General features: G+C 57.3%; 1 protein-coding gene across 1 annotated transcript; it reads right to left on the reverse strand.

Moving 5' to 3' along the window:
- Positions 1 to 8,005: 8,005 nt before the first annotated feature.
- Positions 8,006 to 14,087, reverse strand: SPRY3 (sprouty RTK signaling antagonist 3). Its single transcript, XM_050901958.1, has one exon. It carries the CDS (start codon positions 14,078 to 14,080, stop codon positions 13,160 to 13,162), a length of 921 nt encoding a protein of 306 aa, XP_050757915.1. The 5' UTR covers positions 14,081 to 14,087; the 3' UTR covers positions 8,006 to 13,159.
- Positions 14,088 to 26,918: the final 12,831 nt, after the last annotated feature.

Raw genomic sequence — 26,918 nt, forward strand, 5'->3', positions numbered from 1 at the left:
CCACTCTTTTTTCAGGCACCGACCTGCCTCTTGGGCAGTTATATTTTTTTCTCCTCTTTTCTGTGCGAAAGGTACAGGCACCTGCTTTCTGCCCTGATTGCTTTCATTTTTAGAACAAGGAGAAGAACAGATGAAAAGGGAAAAGCTTGCGGAGTCTCCTTGGGACAGCAGGGCTTTGATGGTACTGCTTCCAAAGGGAGATTTAACCCAGCTTCGCTTCATCAGGGAGGAAAACCCAGCAGTTAAGTCTAAGCCGAAACTGTTCACCCAGCAATGGCCAGCTACCAAGTATCTGCAGGATCTTCTCCGTTTGCTGCTGTGGGTCCCGTCCCCATGGCATTTGGTGCTGGACCATGTGGCAGGGCCAGGCTGATGGTGCTATCACCCCGTTTGCAACACACCAAGGCGCTGTTTCCCTTGGGCAGAAGTCATGCCCAGTGCCATATCCATAGCCGGGAAAAAGCTGCTCCCCAACGCAAGCACCAGACCTCCAAGGGATGCAGTGCAGAGCATGGCCATGCCATCGGCCACCGCTGTGTGAGCCGTGTATTGTGTGGCCACCGGGCTCTGAACTCGGCAGCCAAATCCTGTTAAACCTCCTGGTCCCTCAAGGTGCTGAGCACCTCCTGTTTCCCAGGTGTCTGCAGGGGGAAGATGTGATCAGCCCACACCCTTGGCGAGCAACGGAAAGGGCCAGTGGGGTGATTTCATTGGTGTGGTTTTGGCTGCTGGGTGCAGAGTTTAATTCCCGGTGCTAGCACGACTGCCCAAACCAGTCCCACCCAGACTTTCCCTTCTCCTCGCCTTTGCTTCCACCTCTCTGCAGAGGGAGGGACAGTCCATGCCAGGCTCTGCAGGACAAAAGCTGTGTCCCATCAGGAATGAAAGCACTTTTGAACAATCCTTGCAGGCTACCAGTTCGGGGTCAGTGGCTTGTGCATGACCCTCTTTAGAGGGCTTTGGGGGGTATTTTTGAGCTTAGACGAGTTGAGGACTCCCCCTTACCCTAGTTACCCAAAGCCCCGTGGGGTGAGAGCACCACAACCTGGCTCTCCCCAGCGTGTCTGGATTTCTCTCGGAGGCTGGAGAGCCAGGAAAGCCCCCGCTTGCATTGGTCTGCGACCCAAGTGTTTGCCCAAGGGCAAGAACGATGGGGCGTCTTATACTTAACGCACAGTACCCATTGGTGGCAAGGGGAGCCGATACCCCAGACAGAGGGCACTGCTGTGCACCATCTAATTAACCCTTCTGACAGCTTCGATTAAAAATAAAGGGGCCTTCAGGTCCCTGCTGGAGTGGCCTATTTTACGTGTGCATCTCCTTGGTTTTGCCTCAGCATATGATGTTCAGGAGGCAGTTATTTCAGGAAAGGTACGCTATAGATAACTGATCTGCCAGCCAGGTGTCATGTTCCTTCATTTATTTTCAATTACTTTGTCTCTTTAGCTCCAGTGAGGATTGCCTGGTGTCAATTCATTTGGTCACCTCCGTGCCTGCTGCACCTCTCTGGAGGGACTTCTCCGGTGTGGTGTGATCTCTCCCCAGGGGCAGCTGTTACAAAACAGCTCTGCTTCTCTTTCAGCTTCATCCTGTTCTCGTCTTCCGGGCCACCCCCAGCTTTGTGCCCCTTGTCCAGGTCACACAGAGTTTCTGGAAGCAGCAATGGTGTGAGCAGGCAGAGGAGAAAAGGCGAGAAACCCAGTCTTTGGGATGGGAGCCTCCTCTCTGCTCCTCAGGATGCTCACGGCAGCGATAAGCATGGGTAGCGGCGGTGCCCAGCACGCTCAGCTGCAAAGGTTTCCTGCAAACCTCCTTCCCAAGTGCGTCTGGCTGTCATTATTTACTAGGTGGCAAGTGCAAGGCCCCTGGCCCTCCTCTGTCCCTTGGCTCATTGCTCTGAAGCTGATTTGCCCCCTCAGCTGCTGAACACGGGGCCAGTTCGGGTGTCTACGTGTGCCTACAGTGAACCGGAGCAGGGGGCTTGCCTGGCCAGGAGGGTTGTTTCTCTCTTTTGTGGGGAACTCTCTCAGGCAGAGCAGTCAGGATGAGGGTGGGAATCCCGGACCTCCCGGACCCTCATTTCAGTTTCCCTATGCTATGTGCACACATACACAGGCAGAGATGCCTCAGTCCCCTCGCGCAGAACCTGCCTCTCCTGGTCAAGACCCGTGGTCACCCTTTCATCTGGGACAGCATTGTCCCCTTGGAGGTGCGCCCATAGGTCTAGGCCAGCAACACCCTAAAGCCATCAGAGCACAGGAGTTGGGCACTGTTCTGACAAGCATCAGGGTAAAGTTCTTTGTGCTGGCAGTCTCAGGGCCCGCCTCATCCTGTCTGTGGACTCTGCTTTTATCCTTTTTCCCCCTCCCACCAACACCAGTACCAACACCAGCCCCTGCTCCCCGGCAGCCCAGCCAGAGCTGTCTGCTGGCTCCCTGCCCATCCGTCCGTGCCCACCCCGACCCCAGCTCCCTGTAACAGAGTGGGGACAACTGCTGAGACAGACGGCACCATGCAGAGAAATGGGGACGCTCCTGAGAGGAGGAGACACCAATGTTACCAGATGTGTCTGGGAGAGACAATCCAGCCCTCCTGCCTCTTGCCAGAGAATCTCACGCAGTGCTTTGTGATTAAAGACAGGCTGAACCCTTCAAATCCAAATTCCCCTATACCTAGGGGAAGTCCGGACCTACAGTTTAAGTCTAGGCTCTCCTCTAGCTGAACCCTCTCATGGTGGACCACCTTTAGGATGAAGTATCTTCATGCTTGCTTACGCTTCTGGGCACCTTTTTACCTGCCTGAGCTGCTCTCCAAGTGCGATCTGAGCCATTCCTGCCATGTGCCCACTCCCGCTGGCACCGCAGAGCTGGCAGGGCTAGTGACATGGGCTTGCTCGTCTGCCTGCTCACTGTCAGCATCACGGCCAGCTCAGTGCTGATGGTGACAACAGCAGGGACCAAGAAGGGCATGATGTAATTTTCAGATCCGTCGGGAAGTTTTCAGCAGCGATGGCTAGAAAAAAACAGCATTTTCCTGTGAAAAAGGGCACATTTGCTCTGGTTTCAATGAGAACGAAATAAATAGAAAGCCTGGTAGTGACTGTCCTTAATTGATTAGTCATTTCTGCAGATGATAATTGCACATCAAAAGACTGAGATCCTACTGTTTCATGCAAATGTCCTTATGAATAACAGCAAGGCACAGGGGAAGTGGATAGAAGAACTAAATCCTTTAGAAGCTACCCAGGAGAATTTGGAGTTTGAGTTTCGTTTCAGGAAAACCATTTTGCTCTGAACGTGCCTGGAAGGAATATCCTCAACCTCAGCCGCTTCCCGAGCACCAGAAACATGGAGAGGGAGGATGCCACGGGAGCGCCCGGGTGAGGAGCTCTCCAGCCAGGGGAAAGCGTTGCTTCTTCAGACACCAGTGGAGAACTTTAAAATGCAGTTGGCTGCAGAGCCAGGGGCTGAGACGTTGCTGGTCATGCTTGTAGGGGTATGGTAGCAACCCCAGGAAGATCAGCAGCCCTGCAGCTTGGTGCATCAGCACTCAGTAGCTGCCAAGGACAAAGTCTGGGGAAGGAGTGAGGTGTCCAGAGGAAAGAGCTTGTCACTGACTGGGCTAAAATCGGAAGGTGGACCTCCTGTCCCTCCTGCTTTTTGTGCATCATCCCCAGTTTAAGATCCTTTCTGCACATTGCAGTTTTCTGCGCTCTCTGACACGTGTCTGGGGTGTCCAGTCTGACTCCTGATCCCCAGGCTGTGACGTCTGCGGCACCGGTTGAACCGCCGGCTCCTGGGCTCACATGAGAACCTCCGTGCTCATTTAATTATTTCAGCGAAGCTGCTAGCCCTGGTGTCTGGCAAAAGAGGCTTGTGAGCATGACTCAGTCAGCCTCCAAAAGCAGCGACGAAAAACAAGAATCTGCTGTGAGCTGCATCTTGATTTTTCAGCCAATCTCGTGATGTTTTGCAGGGCCAAAGCATGGGTCTGTAATATCAGGACAGCGCCATAAACTGCAGGCATTTCTGGGTGCTTATAAGCAAACTGTCCATTTTGCAAAAGGACCGTGGCACCTTGTCATCCCTGGGGTCACCCAGACCCTCTTGCCTGTAGGGAGCAAGGCCCCCCTGCATCCCCAGGGCTGCAGTCACAGCATGGGTGAACCTTTTGCAGGTGTCATTTCTTGTTTGGGCTATTTCAAAGGCTCCTAGCTGCCCTCACGCCTGCCCCCTCACTGGTCTGGGTGAATCCCAGACCCATAATCCCTCCAGGACCCCATTTCCCAAACATCACTGAGCAGCTCTGAACAGTGGTAGGCAAGGCAGACCTGGGGGGGCAACACCAAACTGTGCTCTCGTATCTGCCCAGACCAGAGCACCATTAGCTTCTTCAGGCCAGAGCAGTGGTCAGAGGTCTGCAGAGCAATAAGCTGCCCCTCAGCCCTACATGGAGGATGACTATGGCCAAGCAAGGAAGTGTTGATGGTTGTGGAGAAGCCATTCTGCAAATCCCTCCAGCCTGAACTCCTGCTCCATGGTCTCTACAACCTACGGTGACAGCAGGGAACTAGATTTGACCACCTGCCTGGTCCTATCCAACTCTGTATGCCCAGGTTCTTACATGCATATCACCTTCAGCGTGAGTTAAAAACCAGCTGGCATTTAATCAATCCTTCGTCTCCTCATCACCGTCACTGATGAAGTCACTGACGAAGCAGCGCTTTGGATTCTCAGGGTCGGCTGAATTCCACTGCTGACCCGCTGAAACGGCCACAGCAGCCAGGTTCAGATCCGTTACCTTCAGACGTCTTCGGCGGGGAGGGCTGTCGAGAGCTCCTTCCCTCTTTGTAGTCAGGGAAGAGAAACAGGCACTTTCGGGCCATGATTCATCTGACCTATTTAGCCATCTTAGGAAGAGATGAATGAGTCCTTAAGAGGGCTTGTTTCTTTCCACTGTCTAGACAGCCAATCTCTCGACTGCAAACACCTACCCTTGCTCTCCTGGAGCACACCAGGCACCCTCCCCAGGCTGGTGAGGGATGCTGGCTTCTTGTGGGTTTCCAGCACAGGCAGAGGGTTGGATCACACCTGGATGTCCTCAGAGGGACTTGAGCTTGGCCTAACTTTGCTCGCTCTGAAGGCAAGCGAAGATTTCAACACCAAAAGGGTGGAAATCCACTTCTGGAAAACCTTCTCTGCCTCTAAGGGAGGGTTCCGTGGAGCTGAGCTTGCTCTGGCCATGCTGGTCCTAGGACAGCACGGTAGAGGCCATTTCAGCTCTGAACAACATCTGGCTGTGTTAGCCAAGAAAAAGTGGCTTATTTTTCTAGGCTAAACCAGCAAGAGTGACTCAACCATCCAGGCGGTACAGCTACGTGACGGTGACCTGGTGCTACCACCAGTTCACCTGGGGCCCTGTGCCCTACGGTGTGTGCCATGGTACGCCTCAACCTGTGAAGTCTCTACTTGGTCTTCACACGGATGCAAAACAGAAAAGATTGTGCAGTTTAAAAAATCACCCTAATCTTAGGAGAAAGCCCAATTACTGTCACTTTTTGTGATTCCTGGGACCGTAATGCCTTTCTTTACACAGGAGAAGGAAAATGTCTAAGCAAGCAATTACCATCGTGGTCTGTAGGTCACCTACTTGTGCTTTTCTGCTAACCTCACATTACAGTTCGGCTCCTGAGCTCTCCTTCAGCCTTTCTCTACAGGACCACAGCTGATAAAGATCTGTAGACACCAGTAAGACTTGATGGCATGAACTGATGAGGACAGGGAAGGCTTGGGCAGGTGGTACTATACAAACCAAAAGGGCTCTAACATCGTTAAAAGAAGGCTGTGCCTCTAGGAACGGAACTGGTTGGCGGTGTCCAAGAAAGAGGGACTTTGGCACTGAAATGGGTGACAAATGACCTAAAGTCATCTTTTGTTTTAAAAGCAGGGGAAGAGTGAGTCACAGCACGGACTGAACTCACATCCGTACTCCACAACCCCGAGGCAGATCTTGAATGCTGGGGCTGTCACATTGGAACATATTTTGGAAAGCATGCTCTGATACCAGCGACGGTACAAACAGGACTCCAAAACCAGTAAAACAGCCTGAGAAAAGGCTTTAGGGTGAGAGACACGGAGAATGCATGTTTTTAATTAAGCACGAAGGTTGAGAGGGCTCTTGAACACAGGTCTAGCCTAGCAAAACCATCCTATGAAAGGACTCTTGCAGCTAGAGGAAACAGGTTCAGCCAGAGTCGAGGGCTAGAAGCTGAAGCCAACAAATTCAAATGGGAATAAGGGAGGTGCCACTAACCATGGGATTCATTAGCCACCGCGTCTATGTGAAAGGACTTAATGTTCTGGAAGTGCTTGAATAAAGATCCACCGTCTTTGTGAGAGAAGAGCTTTAGGCGAACAAAAGACACCCTCGAGCCAAGAAGAAGTTCCTGGGCTCTGTACATGCAGAAGTGCATGAAACACTGGCCTGTAATATGCACAGAGAGATCAGAGGCACCAGCCTGATCCAGCAACTGCTGGTCCTATGGCCCAGAGTCATCCTTCGGGGGCTAAACACATCACTGAGGTGTCTTCTGCGGCTGGTGGGAAGAGACAGCCACGTCCAAACTGCAGCTCCTCCTGCAGATGTCCATTGCCCTGTGGCATCACCCCATCTCTTCTGGCAGTAGAAGAGGCTTTGGGAATGTGTTGGAATCTCCGTGGAGTGACTGAAATCCCCCAAGTCTCAGGGATTTCGTACCTCAGTCCCTCCCTGTTTGCTCCTGCCCTTTGCTACAGGAGCCTACCCTTCCTCAAGGATCTGGGACAGTCGCCGCAGGGAAGCACACACTGAGATTTTTGAGGTTTTCTTTAAGCATCAGGAGAGGGCTACCGGGGGAGATCTAACGGAGTTAAAAATGATCCCCCCACCACTCAGTCCACGCCAGCACAAGCCCAGCTGCCCAGCACCCCGCAGCCAGCAAGAGCCCTGCCAAAGCAGGAGTCTGAGTCATGTCCCGGCCATCACGAAGACAAGAATGAGACCACGTTCAAAATTAATATATATTTTTATTGAATAGTTGCTCTAAGTGGGCTTGTGAAGCCACCCATAGAATTACTTCTTTCATCTCAGCAGTGGTTCAGTAACAGTTATTAGCTTTGCAAGAGAAGAAAACCAAACAGAAGAGGGTGCATTAAAATAAATAGGTTATTTTTTTTTTCTTATCTTTAAAATAAACTTTTCAAATAAATACTTTGGTTTTTTTTATTTTTTTCCCTTAAAAGGTACAAGAGTATTGTCAAAAAACAGCCATCAGGTTATAAACATATATTATACCTTATAGAAAGGAACCCAAATAAAGACAGCCGGGGGAGGGATCTCTTTATACACTGTACAGAATGCCTTTGTACCAATTAAACAGAGAATTAGAGGCTTCGGTTCTTGGTACGAGACTCTCCTTTGAAGCCAAGGGTGATCCTTCTTCTAAGGAGAACTTTGTGCTGAGGACCCCTGGGGAGGCAGGAGGCTGCACAGCCGCTGCCTGTCCGCAGAGCATCGCAAAGGCCTGAGGGAACCCCTGGGAAGGGATGGGCGGAGGGGAAAGGGAGGGGAAGGGGGAAAGGGGCTCCGCCGGGGCAGAGCGGCAGCACGGGCCAGGCGGGGACCGGCCATGCCAGCTCCAGGATGACCACACACCTCTCGGCTGATGCTGCCGACGGGACAGAGGGTGTGAGAAACCTCCCCTCCCAATGCCCAGGCCAGCTCACCAGGGTGGGTTTGGTCCTGCTCACGCTGAAGCCCTTTGGGATGCTGCAGGAAGGTGCAGCAGGAGAGAGACCCAGCGGGAGAGCTCGCACTGCTTCCCCTCGCCCGGCACTCGCACGTTCACCCTGCCCCACGGAGGCGTGTGATCTCTTCCCACCCATCCAGAGTCCCTCCTGCCTGCAGTCCTCCTGCAAGGGGACCGTTCAGCCGCCCTGGCTTATGCCACCAGGGGATTCTTCTGCAACATCACCCCAAGCAGGACAACAGATCTCACCTGCGCAAGCTCCCAACCTGCACTCCGGGAGAAAGAGTTTGCAAGAGATCTCGACGCTCACCGAGAAATATCCCGAAGCAGACCGAGCCCAAAGAGATCACAGCTCTGGTTTGGCCCACACGGACCAGATGCCGACCAGCAGCCTCCAGCTGCTGCAAGCATCCCGCAGGTCTGGGCTCCGCGGGCTCCTTGAAGGAGACAAGCCTGAACTGGATCCTATTAAAGACCAAGAATGGGCTTTGGGGTGGGGGTACATCCCTTATCTACCTTCCTCACATGCTGATCACAAAAAGTTAGACCTTCCAATATCTGAAGACCTCCCAGCTTTCTCCAGCCTTGAAACACCCAAGGGCCAGAGACAGAGAGCAAACTAACAAAGCGGGTGCTGGAAACGGCAAGTTTGGGGCATGGTGTGCTCCTTCCCTGTGCAGTCCAGTCGTGCAAACCTTGCAGCAGCTCCTCTCACCCCTCCGCTCATCCCTCTTTATTGCACTAAAGCAGCCGTTCATAAACTGTTATTCTGTGCTTTGGCATCTTTTGTTCGATGACACTTGCCCACCAGTCTTTGGGTTCACACATGGGGATGGGGAAGAGCGAACTCAATGGGATTTTATGGGAATCTGAGAGTAGAGTCCCAAAGAGCTTCCCCCCTGTTCTTTGAGGTTCTTGGCTGGCACCGACGTTTCTCAGGGATGAGTGGACAGCAGCCCAAGGACCACTTCTGCCCTTCCACCAGGAGGGTTGGGGAGCTGGGATGGGAGGGAGACTCCACCTTGGTCCCCAGTGACCCCTCCTCACCAGTGCTGGGACTGATCACACGTTTGCCGGTAGGGAAAGAGGGGAGCGGGACCAAGGGAAGCCTTGGAGAAAGCAAGCACCAGCAAGGAGCTCTTGCGTGGATGGAGCTTTGGAGGTCTGGGTGGGAAGAGGAGGCTCCTGCATATGGGGAGCAGAGCATGGGGACCTCAGGTCCTGCTCAGTAGCTCCTGCCTCCCGCTCCTTTGGCACCCAAGTCTTTCTTTCCCTGTCTAAATCTGCCCTACAGCCCTGCACGTTGCCTGGCAAAGGAGCCCACAACCGGTAGAGACACACAACACAGAGAAACGTTCCCTCGCACAGCGGATCCATCCTTGTCAAATCACAGGGGCACAGGGAAAACAGAGGACTCAACATGTGACTCTCCCAAAAGAAAACCAAAAGAGACACGTCAGGACAGAGAGAAACCCAAACTGCCAGGACAAGCAGCTGCAAACAAACATCTGGAGCAGATGCTATCTGACTCATTACAGGGTGGGGCAGGAAAGGGGCTCACAACCCCAACCAAAACTGGAGTCCTCTCTGCGGGGAAACCAAACTGCCTGGCAGCCGGAGATGGGGAGGGAGCAGGATGGATCTGGTCTGAAGATGTTAGGAAAAGCTCAGGAAAAAAGTATGATCAGAGGCTACCCACAGCCTTCCTGACACCAGATGAGCTCAGTGAACCAGAGCCGGCCTCCTGGGAGAGCTTTTGGCAAATCCCGACCTGTCCCTTCTGCTGGGAGCAAGGAATGGGAGCTCGCTGGGGCTCCCCTAGATGGAGCGGGAAGCAGCAGCCCCACGTGAAGCCACCTGCCCCTATGAGCAGGGTAGGGGCCGACGGCCCTAAACTTCTCTAGCCCGTGCAACTGCAAGGCCTGGATGTGGCTTTGCATTTTGCCCTCAACACAGCCAAACCAAAGCCCTGCGCGGCTCTGACAGCCCCCAGTGCCCAGCTGGGGCTCTCCTCCTCTCCAGTTCCCTTCTACGTGTCCCGTATTTCATAAAATACATCTCGCGGGTTTGTCATTTCTTGGAGATGAGACCTTCGAGAGACCTGGCCGGACTCCTCAGCCCTGCACCCAGGCTGTGGCACGATTCCCTGGTAGAAATGGGACTTCCGCACTGACCCAGAAAAAGCCCATTAGGTAGAAGGCTACTGGCAGGCGTCCTGGCCTCCTACCAATTCCTGAAGGTAAATATGCCGCAATAGTAGTGCAGGGCTCCGCCTCGCCGTGCTAGTGCCAAGCAAAACTGGCTCTAGGGAGCTGATACGTGGACAGCCATCTTCTCATCCTACAGCTCCAGCACCTGGGGGAGGTCACCCCGTGCTTGCATGACTTCGGAGGCCGTGAAAATGATGAAGCTTCACATGTTGAGTCATTCCACCATCAGGAGAGGAAGCAACGAATTGCAAAGATACAGAGGTGGTAACTAAATTTACAAGTAGGAACCATTTAAAAAGGAGGAGGAAAAAAAAAAATCAAAGTAGAGCAAGTTGGAAAATTCTGTTCATTAGTTTTCTTTAAGAAGTTTCAATGAACTACTTCACATTCTCATTCAAGTGAGACAGTACCTCAAATCCTCAGTGAAAAAGGGACCTTTTTTCCCCAAAAAAGTTTTACAGTTTTTAGGAAGAAGGAGTTTAATCAGCACCAATAGAAAAGTGAACCGAGGGTTCAAAAGGAAGGGTGCCTCTTGGTGGAAGTCTCTCCCCCAAACATCACTTGGAAGTAAGGAGCCAAGCAATTATTGGCATATGGATAAATATGTTTGCAATATATTTTATAACTGCTGCCACCGAGACATGGGCTGATCTTATGGGGGTACACACACCTACAGGGCATCCTCTGAGAAGGTCATTGGCTTAAAACCCAAACGATTTCAGAGCCCAGGGCTGGCCTCAGAGGATGTGCAAACTGCAGAGATGTGTCCCTCTCCCTTCTTAACGCCGGGAGATCCTCACTGTAACCCAGAGCATCGCCCCGAATTCCCCACAGCTTATGGAAGTGGGCTCTCCATCTTTGGCCAGGGGAAGCATCTTTCAACATCCCACCTCAGGCTCTAGGTGAAATCAGGGCGAGGATTTCGGTCATGTCCGTAACATGTCCCAGGCACAAAACTTCACACCAGGGATGGGATTCATCTCCCCTCCCACAGGGAACCGCGAGTTCAATGTTTGGGTCCCATTTGAGTCAAGGGAGCCAGGCACTGCCAGAACATAATTTAATGAATAATGTTTTCAAGCGGGATGAATCACTCCCTGGAACCGCTTTTCTCTGCAACAGAAGGAGCTTGGATCAGCCGCGATTTTTAGATAGCAAATGTACAGAAAGAGGAATCCCATCGTGAGAGTCTACCTCCTGCCTCACCCCACAGCCAGCACTAAATCCTACCCTCTCTCTGCAAAGCAGACCCCCCCCAGGACAATCTGTAAACCTCCCTTTCCCTCTCTCCCGACTACCTAGGAACTAAAGGTCTAGGATTAGCAATAAACAGACTGGGAAATCGTCTTCCAGCATGTGCAAGTGTACCAGGAAGCCAAACCTTGCATCTGGCACCATTCACAGCAGTATCATGAATATTATTAGTAATAGACCTAGCCATCCTAACGTTATATTTATATATACAAAAATAGATCCACAGAACTCTACGTAAAGAGGTGGCTGAGGGAAGGCGACGGATGAGCCCTGGATGGCAGGGTCTTGGAGGAAGCCAAGGGACATGTTGCATATATTTCTCCAGGGGAACCATTCGCTTCCCTCTGCACTCACACACCTCGGAGGAGGGACAGGCAGGCAGAGCGGGCACTGGGACGTCACCCTGGCTCCAAACGCCCCCGACCGATCGGCCGATGTCAGTGGGGTCACAACTGAGAGCTGGCACCACGCGTTTGTAAGCGGAGATGGGGCTGAGTCCCGGACCAGGAGGAGCTCCCCCCCACTGCAGCGACGGGTTGGGCTTATTATCATCACAGCAAGTAAACCATGAAGCGCTGCCCCCGATTCAGGTTTCCTTCTGGTCTGCAGATGGCCCAGCCCCAGGGCTTGGTTCAGACCCATCTCCAGTTTGCCACAGGCAGCCGCCGTTGCAGAATACCCTCGGCAGTGCCAGCAGGGTTTGCCCGCTGGCGTGACGCTGGTGTTGGTGTGACACGCCGGTGGGCCAAGGAAAGCGAGGTGAGGACTCAAAGGCAACTTCTGCAGGGAGGGAAGATCGGGCTCCTGTCTTTCGACACCTCCTCCTGCTCTCTGTTTCCCTCCAGCCCAAAGCAGGAGTTGCAGAAGTCCCCGCTGGGGAGTCCCCCAGGATCGGTGCTAACTGACGGGGAGGGCAATGCGAGTGGCAGCTGTTGACAGTTGGGTTGGGGTATTTTTATTTTTTTTTTTCAAAGTGAATTCAGTGCTGGTGGAAGGTACCAGATCGGGGCTCTCGGGGCTCGAGCACGGAGCCGGTGCCTGTGGCATCTGCTCGGTGGTGGGACGGAGCTGGGCGGCAGCTCTGGAAGCAGCCCTTCAAGGCATTGAGAAATGAATGGCAATTTCAAACCAGCTTCTTGTTCTCAGCCAAATCCCAGAGGGGACCTTTCCCTCGCTGCAGTCGGGCAGAAGCGAGTGGGCTGGGCTGCCTCCGATCGCTCCTTCCCCTGCCAGAAGGTTTCTAAAGCTTCCCACACCTTCCCTTCCTCTTTGAGACAGAAAAATACGATGCCACCTCATTTTGAAGCCCGCTTGCTTCTCCCAGCGCTTCCAAGCCCAGAGGGAAGCCACTGCCACCGGTGGGACCCACGGTACCCCAGCCCCTCCGGGAAAGCTGACCTACGGCCACGTGAAAGGAGAGAGGGCACCCACGAAAAGTGCTGGAGAGAGATAAAGAGAGAGAGGAGGAGGTCTGGCTCCTGGAGGATTCTTGCACAGGGGATGCGTTGACCTGGCTCTTCCCCCCATCGGGAAGGACCACACCATGGGGCAGCGGCAGCTCCTAAAACCCTCTGAGAGCAGAGTCCCGAGGACCCCCTCGGGTCGCCCTTCCCTGCGGGCCACAGCCGGGGAGGGCACCCACAGCTCGCTCTGCCTCTCCCGGTCCCTCACCCGCGTGTGCACAACCACCGTTTCCCACCAGCTTGGTGCCAGCTCCCCTGGCCACCCAGCCACCTTCGTGCTCCCAGAGGCTGGGGGAGCCCCAGTTCACCCGTCTCATTCCCGGGAGGTGATGGTGGGTAGGGGGGAGCTCTGCAGAGCGGAGGGAGCCGAAGGAGAGGGGGATGGAGGGGAGAGGAGGAGGAAGAGGAGGAGGAGGAGTAAAGCCTGCTTCTCCTCCCCGGGAGGGTCATACCGGCTTATCCAGCGTCTTGGGGAAAGGCGTGCCGCTGGAGGAGGAGATCTTTCTGCAGACCGTATTGGTGTGGCTCTGGCAGCGGCAGCCGGGTCGTTTCAGGCCGTCATAACCCCGCTGGCAAAGTTTGAGGCACCCCAGGGTAGGAAAGTAGCAGCAGAGGCAGGGCATGAGGAGAGAGAGGAAGCTCATGGCAGCCCAGCGGGCACAGCAGGACCCCTGCCCGCAGGAGCAGGGGTCGTCGGCGCAGGTGTCCTCGTCGTCGGTGGAGCAGTGGTAGAAGAGACCCTTGACGCAGCAGAGGCAAGTCCCGTAGTCGAGGAGGCTCTCGGGGGAGCAGAGGCAGCGCTGGTTGCAGAGCCAGCAGGAGGGCAGGCTGCGGGCAGCCGTGCAGCGGGCGCACTTGCATCGCCCGCACTCCTCGCAGATGAAGAGGTGGCCGGTATGGAGGGTGGGCTTCTCCGCCACCCCCTTCAGCGGCGATTCCTCCGGTTTCAGCTCGCCGGCCCGGGGCTGCGTCCGGATGAGGGAGTGACCGGAGTGGGAGGGCGTGAGGCTGCTCAGGAGGCGCTGGTCGGAGGCGGTGGTGCTTTGGGAGACGGAGCTGGCCGTGCTGGAATGGCTCATGTGTTGCTGCAAAGGTGGCATCTGGTGCTGTTGGCTGTGGCTGCGGTGCAGGTCCTGGAAGGTGGAAGACACCAGGCGGTCCTGGGACCACTCTTGCTTGTGTGGTGGCTGGGACAGGGATGGGTTGGAGCGGGCTTGCTGGAAGCAGACAGCCGGTCTCTCCACGTAGTTGTTGCTGGCACGGATGGAGCGGATTTGGTCAATGGACAGGACCTGCTGGAAGTCCTCAGCGGGTGGGTCCATCGTCTCGTCACAACTGAGTTCAGCCACACTGGAAGACAGCTGCATTTCCAGGAGCGAGGAGACCCTGCGGCATCAGGGCACATCTAAAAACCCTAAAAGATGGGGCGGGAAGACAGAGAAAACACTTGTGTTACATTTTATAATGGATCCATCCATACAAACCAGGAAGCAAAGACTGGCTGGAGAACTCCTAATGAAGTTATTTCCAACAACCAGACTCAAAGTACTTCTGTGCCTGGGGAGACCTAGGCTGGACATGTCCAAAAGGCAAGGGCCGTAAGATCTGTCCCTTGAAACAGGTGGGCACAGCATCTCCCTGTGCTTCTGAGCTCTTCGTGTCCTTCCAGAGGATTTCCCACCCCTTGCCAGCACTGACGGACCCGTCTGTCCTCCCTCTCCTTCCCCAGGGGAAAGTGCCAGCCCCGTCTAGAGGCGAGGAAGCTTGAAGCTGTGACAGGTCCAGAGCCAGTGACAGAACTGGGAACGGCATCTCCTCCGGAGCAGGAGGCTCTGTTTTGGGGCTTCCCAGCACACGCCGAGCAGCCTCCTGGTGCCGTACCCCGTACACGCCAGGGGCACGGGGATGGAGAGGATCTGAACACATTTAATTTCAGGCAGCGTCAGCAACAAATTGCAACTAATGGGAGACACACTTGGCCAGGGACAGGCCGAGCCCACAGACTCCCCGAGTCCTGGCAGTTCCCACTGCAGCATCCTGTTCTCCCACGTGCAACCCAGCGGCAGCCCGGGAACCCATTCACCCCCCGTCACGAACCCCGAGAAGGGCAGGTTTCTCTTTAACCCCGGCACAAACACAGGGTGAAGCAGGGAAAGCCGACTTCGCAGCAGGCAAGCCCCGTCTTGCTCCTTGTGCCGAGGCTGCCATGCTGTTTGCTGTTGTTTTCAGGAAATGGCACTTCCCGAATCTGCAGCGCTGGCAGCGGCGCCTGCTTTATCCGGAGGGAAGGTCGGGACCGTCCGAGGGCTGCGGGCTGGGGCAGGGAGGACCGCCGTGTCCCACAGCTCCCTCCCCGGCAGGTTTGACCTCATGGCATCCGCGCCATCGCCAAAACCTCGGGTTGCCAGACCTTGCCGCCGGCGTCTGGGTGAAACCTCCGCGGGGCTGGGGCTGGGCGAGGAGAGGGCGGCAGGCAGGAGGGGGTCTGCAACGGAGCCAGGTCTTGGCCCTTAGGAGGGAGGGAGAGAGAAACTTCCCGCTTCTGCTGCCTGCAAAGCGGAGCTGCCCGGGAGCGCACAGAGGACGGACGCCATTCGTTGCATGCCAGACCCCAGCGAAGAGCTTTCCCCCAGCACTTCCAGCCCAGATTTCAATATCGGATACGTGCTTTCCGTGCGGAGCCAACTTCCCCGGGACAAAGCCATTCTCCTCTGGCAGATCAAATGAGTGATCCCTGAGTGACACAGATATTGTAACAGTGCCCGGGCCCGCAGGAAGACTCTGTTTCAGTAGGAAGCTCCCCACTGGCGTTGCACATGGTCGGCAGGCCAGGCGGCCGGCGGCGGCGGAGGCTTTCAAGTAGGTGAGGGGCCACAGGTAGAATCTGCTCATGCAGCAGAGAGAGGCAGAGGGAAGATTGATTTTCATTAGCTAGGCTGACCTTGAAGAGCAGGGAAAAGCAAAGGCAACTTACTTTGACTGTTCAAGCAAGATCTGGTCTCTCCCATCCCCCTCCCCGGAAAGAAAAGGCAACCGATCTGCTTAGATTTGGGTTTTTCCTGCGCACGGAGCCCACCTGCCGCCCCCTCCACGCCATCTCAGGCGAGATGCTCACTCTGTCCAGGGAGACGCAGACAGTGAATGAGTCGCTCTTGCCGTCTCAGGACGCCCACGATTGATTTGGACACCGATTTGTTTAACAGAAATACCAAGGTGAATTAGGGGGGCACGGCTGACCCAGGGAAGGTTTTGTGAGCACGCTGCCAGGATGAGAACGAGCCACTGAGGCAAAACACTCTCTTGTGAGCTGTTACCTGCTGCCACTGAGCTCCTCACCTGGGAAGGTCTTACTAAAGCACAGGCGGGTGACCTGAAGCCCCCTGAACCCCTGCAGAGATGTGACACACCTCAGCCTGCAGCTAGGAGCATGCAGAGGGGAGCAGAGAGCAGCCTCAGCACGTTCCCACGTCCCTCACGACCCAGGTCCCATCTTGGGGTGGGATCGTTCAGGGGACGATGCCGATTTACACCCGGGGAGGAGCTGCTCACATCTGGGTGTCCATCCCCTCTAACCGGTGCGCTGGGATTTGGCAGTGCTTGGGCGTTAGGACTCGGCCAGTGAGACTCCCGTGAGGTTCCCGTGTGGGGCTTGAGCCAAGGTGCGACCCAAAGGGAGAGACCGAGGCAGCGGAGGGTCCCACTGCGACGGAGGCAGTGGAACTGGGAGATAAAGAGCAGCCAAAGGGCAGACCCAGTGCAGCTACACCCAATCCTCTATGCAAGACCTGGAGCTCAGGAGACACGAGGAGACCCGTGAGCCGTGCTTAGGCAGGAGGAGACGCTCAGGGGACACTGCGAGGAGGAAGAGAGCCCTGGGGACAGCAGGCAGAGAGAGGAGCTGGCAATCGGGCCATGCAGTGCGTTGCAACCCGGACACTTAGGATCTGGGTCCAGGGTTTGGACACAGCATCCCAGCTGAGACAGGTCCTGGGAGGACCCCCAGCACTGAACCGGGGCCCAAATGCTCCTGGACCTACGATCCCCAGGCGTAGGGGTTAGACACGGACCCAGACTTGCTGGCCGGGGGGAGGCAAAGGTCCCTCTGGGACCCAAGGGGACGGGAGCCAGAGGATCTGTGGGTCCTCCGGTCCAGCAGGATGGGGGGGAAGAGGGACTGAATGACCGGAGCTGGGACCCCGCTCCTGCCCTGGCCCTGGGGGAGCCCAGTGCCCCCCACTTGCTCCCAGCCCTCCGTGCTCCAGCCCGATCCCCAGGGCTGCAACCAGTCCATATCCCGGCCCCGCACTGGTCTGATCATCCCCGAGGCACTGCTGCACCCTTCCCTGCCTACCTGCCCGTCTGGGGGGGACCGGGGCAGCGTGCCCCCAGCCTCCTCCTCCTCACACCCTGCCTGCGAGGCAGGCATGCCAGCCCCGGAAACCGGGCGAGCTTTATGGCCGCCAGCAGCCCCAAACATATAAAGTTCGTGTGATAATGGGCCAGAGGAGGGATCGTAAAAGCAAATGATTTACAGGCTGGAGGTGGCTGCAAGCCGGGGACGAGCCGCACAGGGCACCCAGGTGGGAGAAAAGGTCTTCTTCCCTCCGGAGGGACCCCCTCACTCTGTCCCGGGTGGAGCGGGGCGGTGGCGGGAGGCTGATCCCCCAGCCCCGCTCTCCACGCAGCCCACGCGTGGCCCGGATCCGGGCTGCAGCCCCCGTGCACGGCCCCGCCGTGTGCTGGCTCCCCCAGCCCTCCGTGCAACACAGCCCACGCGTGGCTCGGATCCGGATCCGGCCCCCAGCCCCACCGTGCGCGCAGCCCACGCGTTTCCAGGACCTCCGAGCACCGCCGTGCGTGCAGCCCGCTCGCGTTCAGGACGCCCCAGCCCCGCTGTGCACGCAACCCACGCGCGCCTCCGACCCACACCCAGCCTCCAGCCCCACCGCGTGCACCCCACGCGTGTCCAGGACCCCCATCCCCACTGCACGCGCGTGCCCACGAACCCCAGCTTCACTGCGCGCTCACAGCCCCTGTGCGTCCAGGGACACCCCCCGTCCCCTCTGCCAACAGCCCACCCGTGCCCAGGACCCCCGTCCCCTCGACACGCACTGCCCACGCGTGTCTACACCACCACCACCCCCCCGCCGCCGCCGCGCACACAGCGGCGTCCCGCGGCCCCGCTGCCTGCCCCTCCACGCACACCCCACGCGTGTCCCCTCCCCGTCCCGCAACCACGCCGGGTGGACTCACCCCGCCGCCGCCACCTCCTCCGCCGGTCCATCCGCCCGCGGAACGCCGAGCCCGACCGGGGCCAGCCCCGGGGCACCGGCCGGCCCGGGGCGGGGGGGGGGGGGGCTGCTTAGGGGCGGCCGGCGGTGGGCATGGACACCGGGCACCACCCGCCCTCCCGGCCCCGCAACCGGGCCGTGCTCCGCGTCCCGGGGAGCGGGAGCGGGGCCGGGTCGGGCCGCCCAGGGGGGCGGCGAGGGAGAGCCCGGGAGGGCTGCCCGGCTCCGGTTTGTGAATGCAAGCTCGTCCCCGGCGCTCCTTGTGAATGGGGGCAGCGTGGAGGATGGGAGGGAGGGAGGGATTTATTGCTGCCCGTTAGCATCTCTCTCTCTCTCTCCCTCTCTCTGCCGCTTGCCTTCCCGGAGCTGGAGCTCTTAATGCTTACCTAAGTGGCGTCATCCAGCTGAAATTGAATCGGCCCATTAGCAGTCCCCATAGAGCCCTGGGCATCCGCTCCCCAGATAATGACTGCAACGGAGCCGAGGGCAGCGCCGAGGCTGCGGGATGCAGCAGGCGCTATTTAAACATTTCCGTCGGCCTCGGGCTCCGCTTCCCTCCCTGCGCCCACCGGGACAGCCCGCCCTGGGGCCCAGCCGCCCCCCGGCCCATCGGCCGTCCGTCCCCTGGGGACAATCCGTAGCGGTCACGCTGCGGGCCCCGGTCGCGGGGTCCGCGCTGCCTCAGCGTCGCGGGTATCATCCGATCCCGGCGGTGCGGGATGGGTTCGGTTCGGTCTGACACGGTGGGCAAGTTGCGTCGGGAGCGCGGCGGGTTTGGCTGCAAAGGGCCGGTATCGGCTATCGGGCTCCGTCACCTTGGGCGAATCGCTCGATCTGTAAATCGCTGTGAAATGGGCGCTGTCACCTTCTCCCCTCTCACGCGCCTGTCCAGCTCACCTCTCCCTGGGCATCTCAGGAGGCACCAGTGAGAGCCCAGATGCCGTCCACCCCCGACACTACCACAAAGTCTAAACCGACACCTGAATTAGCTCCTGTAATAGAAGCTCGGGGCAGAGAGGCCGGAAAGGGGCTTTTCTGTACCGAGATCCACAGAACCAGTCCACCCACATCCCATTCTCCCAGAAACAAAAACCTCGGACTCAAGGTCCAAACAGGACCTGGACCTTCTGTCCCAGACGTTTCCCTGAGTCGCTGTGCGCTCCCTCCTTGTGCTGCTTTCTCTAAGGATCACCAAGGATCCTTGTGATACCCCTCAGCCCCATCTATAAATAAACTGGACCCGGTTTGACAGTCCCAAAGACACAAGGCCTCTCCTTGTTGACCCCAGACACTGGCTATGGACCCCACCAGAGCTCCCACCCTCACTTTATTCCTCTCAACACTTCCAGGTTGGTCACCCATCCTTTCTGGCAGTGTTCGCCGGATGAGCAAAGCAACATTACCAGCTCAGGGAGGGCTGAGAACCTGTTTCCAAGAAGTGAAGCTGAAGCCATCAAGCCCTCAACCATCCCCGCCGAGTCCCTAGCAGCATGGGAACCGGCTCCCCCGGGACGGGTAGCTGCCCGAGGCTCGGCCACGCGCTGTCGGTGTTCGCTGCCGATGGGCAGCGCAGGGTCCGGGTGCGTGAGAGCGGGCTGGGGAGGGGGGAACGGGAAGAGAAGGAGCCTGAATAAGGGTGACAAAACCAGCTCTGCTGCTTGTTGCTCTAACAGATGGGTATAAACCAGGCTGATCCCACTGACCTCAGTGGCTCCCTCCCAGCTGATGCCAGCAGAAGCACTGGAGTCCTCCCCAGCAGGGGCCAGTGACTCTACTCTCCCCACGTGGCACCCAGCTGAGCCTTTCCAGGCTCATTTCTAGGCACTTCTAGGCTGAGCATTTCTCCATCTCCATAGGATCCCACCAGAGATGCTCCTCCAGGAGGAGTTTCTCCAAGAGGAACGAGTCCCGGACAGCATCCCTCAGCCTCTGCTACAGCTCAGAGCCTTAAAGCTGCATCTCTCTGCGCTCCCACGAGCCCCTCCTCTTCTCCCCATCGCTCTCAGCTCCGTCTTTAAAGGCGCAGAAAGGAACCGAGTTGCCCAGTTCCCAGCGACTGCCGGCTGGCTGTGAGCACCTGACTCCTAAAAGCACGTGTGATGTCCTCCCTTTCTCCCAGCCCCAAATCTATCACTCCCACCTTGAGGTGCCGGTGATTCAGGCTTCCCTCCGCTGGCTCACAGCATCCCTAGCGCAGCCTGCGTCGTGCTCAGCCAGCGCTGCTTTATTCCTCACCCGCTGCCGAGGGAGGGCCAAAAAGGCATGAATGCGGAGATACCGAGACAAGTGGGAGGGTGGGAAGCGGAGGGAGAATAGCAGCCTCCTGGTGAGTTATTGACCGCAGCATCTCTGAAGAGGAGGGCTGGGAACCTGAGTGCATTTGCAAAGCAGACAAGTTTAGAGCCGCTCCCAAAGGAAGGGTCTGGGACAGAGCCTCCGGCAGGTTTTCGGAGGGTTTTTGGCTGTCGGAAGAGGGATGTGGTCCCCTGACGGTGCACAGCCATGCTATGAGCTGTGTCAGAGGAAGGTTTGAGACGCTGTCACATTTCTGATCGCCTCTCCCCGCGCGGGGTCTGCGGGAGCGAGCGGCTGCCCCTGAACGGAGGGTTTGACACCGCTCCCGCAGCGCTCTGACAGCTCAGGCTGCGCCCCACGCACCCCTGCCTCTGCCCCTTCTCAGCCACTACCTGCAACGGATCCCAGCTCCTCTTAACTGGCCCTTTGAATCCGTTTCACTCCTCCTCCCAGTTTGAATCCGCCACCTTTTAACCCCTCGAACGCCCTTGGGGTCCTGTCCAAAGGGACGGGGAGAGAAGCAGCTCCCAGGAGTCCCATTCTCTGCCTTTATTTTAGAGGCTGTCGGCACATCTCCTGCCTGGGACAGCTGACAGCACCGAGATACGGGCATCGAGATGGCAGCAGCGCACCCCCGTGTTCCCAACTCCAGCCGAGCCCACTCGGCAAGCCCTCAGCGCCTGCTGCGGATCTCTGCCTTGGGGGAACCCTCATCCCTGGCAATCCCCACAGGTCACCGGCAATTCCTCCCTGCTTTGCTCTTTCCACTCCCCCTGCACGTCCCCAACACTGCAAAAAAAGGTGGGGAGTTACTTGCCTGCTTTCCCCTCCTCAAAAACTGTTTCTCTACATACACACGCGCGTTCACAAAACCAAAAGAGCTAAATCTGGAGCCTGGAGAACTTAGTTGTGATTTTAAAACAACCAGGAGAGCTCGGCACTGTTTTCTAGGCACGTCGTCCAGCCGCCTCCAAGCCTGACCACCTCTGGTCCTGCCTGCGCAGACAGCCGAACAATTAACCGCTGCGGATCAGTCCGGAAGCGGGCAGCGGAGAGGAGAATAACCCAGAGCAAGGCTGAAGATCTCTGATCTCTTCTGATGCTATTAGCCGAGCTTGGGCACAGGGGGAGGGCAAATTCATCTTCACTTAAAGGTGATGCGGGCGGGGGGGGGGGGGGGAAGGAGAGGATAAAGAGAACATGCAATTCCCCTGATTAAATCAGCCAGAAACAATGAGGTGCTGGTGCCCTCTAATTTTTAGATTCACAGATTTTAGGGCCAGAAGGGACCGTGATGTTCATCTAGCCTGACAGTCTGTATTATGTAAAAGCCACTTGAAGCCAGACAGTGGCTTTTTAGAAGCAACAGCGAGCGCTGGAGAACTTATTAAAAGACTGCGATTCTCCTAAGGTGGAGGGACATGTGGCTCCCAACACATGCTTTGGTAAGGAGGAGGCCAGGTACATCCACCCCACCGGGCTCAAGCCGAACAGACGGCAGCGCTGGGGGAAAGAAAACATCATTTCCCTTCCATATCACACAGTTCCTTTGCCCAGCAAAGAGGGATAAGCAAGCAAGGAAAAAAAAAGCAACCCTTTCCTTGCGTTTTCCTTTTCAACCTTCCCTAGTCCCTGGAAAGAAAACGTCCTACAGGGATGCTGGCCCCGGGCCGTCTCTTGGCTGCTTCGGTGTAAAACCCCACCGTTTGCAGAGATGCAGCTTCGTAGCAATCAGAGCTGAGCCCGACCTGCCATGCGAGCCAGATCCTGAGCTCCTTACTCAGCCTGCAGCACCGCGGAGGTGTAGTCATTGACTGCAATGTCAGTTTTTCTCTGAAGATGGAGCCAGGCAGCGTAAAACATCAATAAAGAGCTCAGGATGCGTCCCTTTAATGAGCTGAGATTGTAACACGCTGACGGAGCTTGCCAGAAGCTGCCCATTCTGTCAGGAGGAGTAGATCCTGCTGGAGAAGTGTTAAGTGGGTCCTGCTGACTCATTGATGCAGATGGCTCCGTCCCCACGCCGACGGCGGCGAGGCAGGAGGTGCTGTCTCGGGGGAGAGCATCCAGCGCAGGGGCTGAGCGAGGCAGCGCCCGGGCTGAGCTCCTACCCCGGCATGTGAACCCAGCCGGAGGGTGAACATAAAAGCAGATGGGTTTTTGGTTGTTTTTGGGTTTTTTTTTCCCTCTCCGCGTCCCATTGCGTATAGCAAGCGCCAAGCATTGGGCAAAGCTCAGGGCGTCCCGGTGCCTCGAGGGGCTCCCCGTGCTTCCCGGGCAGGTCTTCTTCTACAGAAAACATGTTTGTCCCCCCGAGGTCCCCTCCCCAAATCCACATCACCCTCTCAGCAGAGAAACCAGAGCAAAGACATGACTCGAGCAGCAAGTGTGGCTCCAAACGTGCGACACAGAGACCCCAACCCTGAGCTCCTCGGGAACCTGAGCAGGGTGGGTAAAGCTGGACCCTTTGGTGAGAGAGATATTGGGGGGCCTGTCAATACAAGTGTCTCCTTGCTGGGAAATTAACTCCATTTTCCAGCTCCCTGGAAGGACTGGCAGCTGCCTGGGCATGCGTTCTGCCTGCAGTACAGGCAGCCAGCTCTGGAGCTGGATCCCTCGCACCGTATCAGCCGGCCGGCTGCGTGGGGTCCTTCCTTCGGCAGACGAAGGGCGCAGAGCTGAAGGCTTCTCGTTTCCGTTAGGAACAGGCTGTCTCTGGTAAGCCAAAGCTGGAGGTCTGTGTGGGGTGCCATGGGTGGGTGATGTGTATTTCCCCACCCAAAACCCATTGCTACACCCACCGGGGAATCAAGTACCAAAGGGTTTGCACCCTCCGGACCCTGAATGTCCCCAGAAAGCCGATGGAGCACTGGTCCCTCTTGCCAGGCCTGACCCTGCACCCGCAGGACACGTGCTCTTCATCCAACCTGTGTCTGTGTGGCACCTTCAGCCCCTGGCTTGATGAGGACGTGATGCTCCCACGACTGTCTCTGCTGTACCCAAGCCCTCAGGGCCATCCTTCTCCCTGGCTTCTGTGCCCCACGCTCCCTGTGATGCTTCTCCGCCACCCTGATCTTTTCTAGGAGCAGTCACCACCCGCTGTTTCAGGTCTTCTTCAGCCTTTCCAGAGGTCCCAGACTGAGCTTCACCACGTCTATCAGGTACCCCTCCTGCAGACGCCGAGGTGTGCTCAGCTCTCTGCAGCCCAGCTGCTCCATGCGCCCAGCAGCAGATCTTCCACCTCTTGTTCCCCTCCAAGCCCAGGTACCTGACCCGAGCATCCTCCCGCGCCTGGGTACCACCCTTCCCACTCCACACCAAGCCCTCTCATGCCCCACCGAGCGAAACTCATTCCCCAGGGATGGAGGTGGCGGGCGGGGAGGGGGGTGAGGCAGCTCCCCCCGATTTCTTTGCCTTCAGCACTTCGAGTTCCCGTTTCAATGTCACTTTAACTTGAGCGCGCGCGCGCGTGTGCAGGGGAGAAAGGCTTGGTATTAAATTGCCAATCTGGTCACATGTTGCCTGGGATTTGGCCGTAGCTAAGCAGCACCACCCCCGCATTCACTTTTTTGGCTGGTGACTCCTCTGCTCGGCGTAAGGCAGAGCCGGCGAAGAATAGGAGAAACTGGAGGGGGAAGGAGGAAAAAAAAAAAAAAAAAAGAAATGAAAAAAATAAGGCGAGTCATTGTGAATGTCAGGAGCTCCTCGGCTGCGGGTGTGACAGCGATCCTCCCCCTCCAAACTCGCTCCGGGTGAGAGCCAAAGAGAGAGGATTTCATTAGGATCTGGTAGCAGGCTATTTTCAGAGCTGACATCCTACCCACGGCTAAAAATAGCTGGTCCCCTCCACGCAAACCAGGGTTTCTTTTCTGTTAAACTTTAATAAACCTCAGCAAGGCTCAGACCTTGCTTTCTCCCCACACTTTGCTCCCTTGCTTGCTCCGCTCCCTTCCATCATCCCTTGCTTTCCCTCTTCGCCATCCCTCATTTCCCGCTGCCCAGGTGTCCTCTCCCATCTGGTCCCGGCTTGCAGGGACCACAGTGGAGATGTCACCGCGGCGGGGCTGGGGGAGCAGAGGGCTGGGGTCACCTCCTACCCAAAAGCAGCATCCTGCACACGGAGCCAGGGGCTCCGGGAGGCCAAGCAGGCAGCGAGGGCTTGAGACCCCCGAGCTGCTGCCAGGCACAGGCAGGCAGCCTCAAGCATCCCTCCGGAGCCCAGCCCCACTCCTGGGTGCTGGTCGGAATGCCCCGAAACGAAGGACTACCCGCCGCACCCCAGGAAAAGTGCAAAAGCTGGGCTGGAGAGGGGGCAGAGCCAGCCCAGCTGCAGCCGCAGGGCATCATCTCCATCAAAGGAAGATGCTTTGCTTTGGTACCCGATGCTCACCCGTGGGGAACCCAGGGCACGGGGCCGGGCCAGGCTCAGAGGGGTCACAGCACGAAGCTGGCCCACCTGCAGAGGCCGGCTCCAGCACTCGGCCGCAGTCACCTCTAAGAGGGCTCTCCTAAAAACACCGCCTAGCCTAAAAACCACGTCCCTCCCCTGGGTCCTCGGAGCCACCGCTGCTGCTGGCCCTCCTCTCCGAGGGGCTGCTCACAATTCCCTCCCTTCATTAGCACTGCCACCTCGGAGGTATTTATAGCACCTACCCCCTCCTCCCGGCTTTTTTAAAGACAACACAAATTTAACTCCTTCCCATGCTCCTCTTGACTCCAGCCCAGCCTAGCAGCCCAAAATCCCATGGCTTGGAATAACCAACTTCTGCAGAGACCTTCCCCGCTCGGTGCATGCGCCCTCTCTGTCCCAGTCCCAAATCTTCCACCTCTCTCTGGTCCCAGCCCAGCCGAGCCTCGGCAGAGGCTGCAGCCGGTCTGGGCTCTGCTGCTCTTAGGATGGAGCAGAGGTTCATCAATAGATGCCTTCTCGGCTCACCCCAGCTGCCCAAAACAGCGGGGAATGGATCCATCCCTGCCAGCTCGGAGCATCCCTTGCACCGCATCCCCAGGCAGGCTTGCACCCTGCACCCGAGGTGCACGGGCAGAGCTGGTGGGAGACAGCCTGGCACACCATGGGGACAGCCAGCGTGACCGGGACCGGTCTCATCAGCTCAGCCCAGCGCCCACCAGCACGATGGGCTCCGCTCGCCTTCTCCCTCCGCCCCGCGCCGGGTGTGCGCTGGCCCTTTGGAGGCCCTGGCCGCCGGCCAGCCAGCCATTTCCTGGTAATCTAATAGCTGCAGCAGATGAACTGAAAATGCATTTCCTGCCACCGTGCTGTAAAATTTTTATTAATGTAAGGAGAGAACGCAGCGCTGGCTCGCGCCGCCCGGGGCCGCAGCGGGGCGGAGGGCAGCGGGGGCCTCGGCAGAGCAGCCGGGGCCGGGGGCTGCGGGGATGGCAGCGGTGCCCCGGTGATGCTGCGGGAAGGTGGAGGCACGGGGCTGCATCCCCCGCCGGCGGCATCGCAGTACGGGGAAACTGAGGCACAGGCAAGGGAAGTGCCTCGCATGGAAGTAAAATTGGGCGGCAGTCCCCCGGCTGCCTCCCCGGGACAAAGGACTGCCGTGGGTGGGTTCTGCAAGGTGGGCTCAGCCCACCCCGATCGCTCTCTCCAGCCACTGGACAGCTGTGTCCTTGAAAGCCACCTGAGACAGGACCACTGATGCTGCGGGTCCTTCTCCCTTGTGGTCCTCTCCCAGGGGCACCCATCCTCCGTGAGGATCCCGGCCAGCAACGGCAGCGCCGAGGGGATGGAGGCAGGGTGAGAGGAGCCGGCGTGCCCTGGCAGATGGGCACCGCGGTGGGAGACTTGCCACACATCCCTGCCTGCCCTCCGTACGGCATCTCATCCACCTCCTGCCTGTCGTCATGGCCTGGGCTGACCCCTTCCCAGCTGGTGAAGGGACATCCCAGTTAAAATCCCCCATTAAGGTGCTCCTGGGTAAGGAACAGCCTATAGCAGCCAGTAAATAGTGACCACCGGCCGCTGAGTTTGCCCAGGGAGGGAGCAGAGATGCGTGCTAGGGAGGAGCAAGGTGCTGGCGCTGGGACACACATGTCCTCACGGCCCTATTTCGGCAGCGATTGCTGCGTCCGCACACGATCCCCAGCCCTCAAGGGCTTTGCAAAGGACCCGCAGCCAGCTCAGCATCCCCTCCACGCCCTCTCCAGCATCCCCCTCCCCACTCAGCCCCAGCCCCAACATCCCACCCGGACCGTGTCACTGCCCCAGGGTATCCGGCGGGTGCCACCCCTGCGGCAATGGGGAGCCGGCAGCCGCGGGGCTGCGGAGCTGGAGCCGTTTGCACAGCCCTTTTCCCACTCGGAGCCTGCTTCCTGCGTCAAGGCAGAGCTAAATTGGAAAAACACACACAATGACCTCTTGTGGAATGTAGTATGAATATTTGATAGGTCTAATGTAATCATATCCAATCGATACAGGCAGGAATATCTCTCTCCCCCCGCGCGCTCTCACTCTGCCCTGTCCCTTCCTCTCTTTCCCTCTCTCTCCCTCGCTCTCTCTTTCATTAATGCATTCTCCACTTTACATTATTTATTAACTTCCTTCCTTTTTTTATTTAGAAAAAATAAATTAAATAACAGTGGTTATCTGGAG

This window comes from Gymnogyps californianus, chromosome 9 (assembly GCF_018139145.2).
Source record: "Gymnogyps californianus isolate 813 chromosome 9, ASM1813914v2, whole genome shotgun sequence".
Classification (NCBI taxonomy): domain Eukaryota; kingdom Metazoa; phylum Chordata; class Aves; order Accipitriformes; family Cathartidae; genus Gymnogyps; species Gymnogyps californianus.